The sequence below is a fragment of the Hippocampus comes genome, unplaced genomic scaffold (assembly GCF_001891065.2).
Source record: "Hippocampus comes isolate QL1 unplaced genomic scaffold, H_comes_QL1_v1.1 C16994128, whole genome shotgun sequence".
Classification (NCBI taxonomy): Eukaryota; Metazoa; Chordata; class Actinopteri; order Syngnathiformes; family Syngnathidae; genus Hippocampus; species Hippocampus comes.
In genome coordinates, this window is record NW_017841716.1 from 1 (window position 1) to 1,629 (window position 1,629).

General features: G+C 43.4%; 1 protein-coding gene across 1 annotated transcript; it reads right to left on the reverse strand.

Moving 5' to 3' along the window:
* Positions 1-24: 24 nt before the first annotated feature.
* Positions 25-971, reverse strand: LOC109509675 (unconventional myosin-XVIIIa-like). The gene is made up of 3 exons (XM_019859498.1): positions 810-971; positions 338-523; positions 25-257 (listed from the first exon to the last, which is right to left on the reverse strand). Exons 1-3 carry the CDS (start codon positions 903-905, stop codon positions 51-53), a joined length of 489 nt encoding a protein of 162 aa, XP_019715057.1. The 5' UTR covers positions 906-971; the 3' UTR covers positions 25-50.
* Between the last annotated feature and the right edge of the window lie 658 nt (positions 972-1,629).

The following is a 1,629-nucleotide window of genomic DNA, read 5'->3' on the forward strand; positions in this document are numbered from 1 at the left end:
AAAAAAAAATCTTTCTGCGCTCATTAGGAATCATTTCATTCAACACAATGTTAGGCTACAATGCTCTGAATCCACTCTGAATATCCCACGGCCCAAACACATTTAGTATTTTTGTACCTGTTGATTAAGTCATCATTGTCATCACTCTCCATTTCGTCCTCGATGGCGGCCTGCAGGTCCCCTATCCTCTTAAAGGCCAGTTTGAGATCCACTTGTAAGCTCTGATTTGCTGCCTCTAAGCTCTCAATGTCCATTTCCTGGTGAATGGATCGTAAAGAAGTCCTTTCCTCTTCGGTTCAGAGTGCAATCATTTTATCTCATAACGGCCGGCACCTACCGATTCGTGTTTCTTTCGGCTCGCCTCAGCCTCCTTCTTGGACACGTCAGCCATTTCTTCTTTCATGTCCCTTATTTGTCTCTGCAGGCGTTTGTTCTGCTCCTTCTCCCTGTTCTCTGCAGCAATGTGTTGGTTTCGTTCCTCTGACATCTTCTCAAGATTCTCCTTTAGTCGACCCACCAGGATCTAAGGGGGAAGTGGGAGATTCGGTTGGGTCGAGCTGTCGGTTAAGTAGAGTCGCAGTTAAGCAAACCGGCGATAAAAGCCGAGCAGTGACGATCAAAACTGAACGTTATATTATCCTTGATACGGCTCATGCGCTGGATCGCGTTGGATTTTGCGGATGCGCCTAATGTCACGAGTGCTCTTGATGTCTCCCTCTTGATACATACAAAATGAAAATGTCAGGTCGGATTTGTATATTCTCTGAAGGATGTTCTTTTACATTGAAGAGACACTAGGATTGTCTGACCTCCAAACGTTTGATCTGCGTCCTCTCATACTCCAATTTGGTTTCCAGCTCACGGATCTTGGCCTCTTGACGGCTCACAAGAGACTTTTCCACCATGGATTGTTCCTGAAACTCCAGCTGACTCTGCAGCGAGTGAAGCTGTGCGAAGGACACAAAGACACACACTTTTATAACTGCAACCGCCACCCCCCACGTGCACACACACTCAGTCAAATACACAAAACACTCTCAATGCTAATTCTTGATCTTGGCTTTGCTGTTTCAAATGAGGGCTGGAGAATTCTCAAATATTGTGTATGTACATTGAATTTATGTTACCCTCGAATTAAATGTGTGCGTAATGAGTTGGAGATAAACCCAATCTACTGCAAGTGGTGCTAGAAGAGCTTGGAGTTAAGTCGAACACAAAAGTCACGATAATGAAGTCAATGCCGAGAGTCTAAATGCGAAATCTAAAGCTTTAGCAGAATACTGAACAGTCAAACACAAAGGACAAAATCTAGAGCTTTTGCACAATAGTCGAGCTACTTTCTTCCTCAGCCTGAACGTTTAACAGTGATGACACAAATGACGCACTGAAGCAACGGTATGCAGGACGATGAGATGAAATTTCTCAAATTTAGTTTAAAGTTTGAAAACTGATCGGAGGCACAATTATGATTCTACTAAAAGTCTTTAACATTAATGCACGTCAACTCTGAGCCTGGATATTTACATGACAGACTGCACAGTCATCGAATCAGCCAGCCCAGAATAGAAAGGCCCACATTCAATCATGTGGTTGCTTCATATCTGCAAAATCAAACCATTCAATCACAAA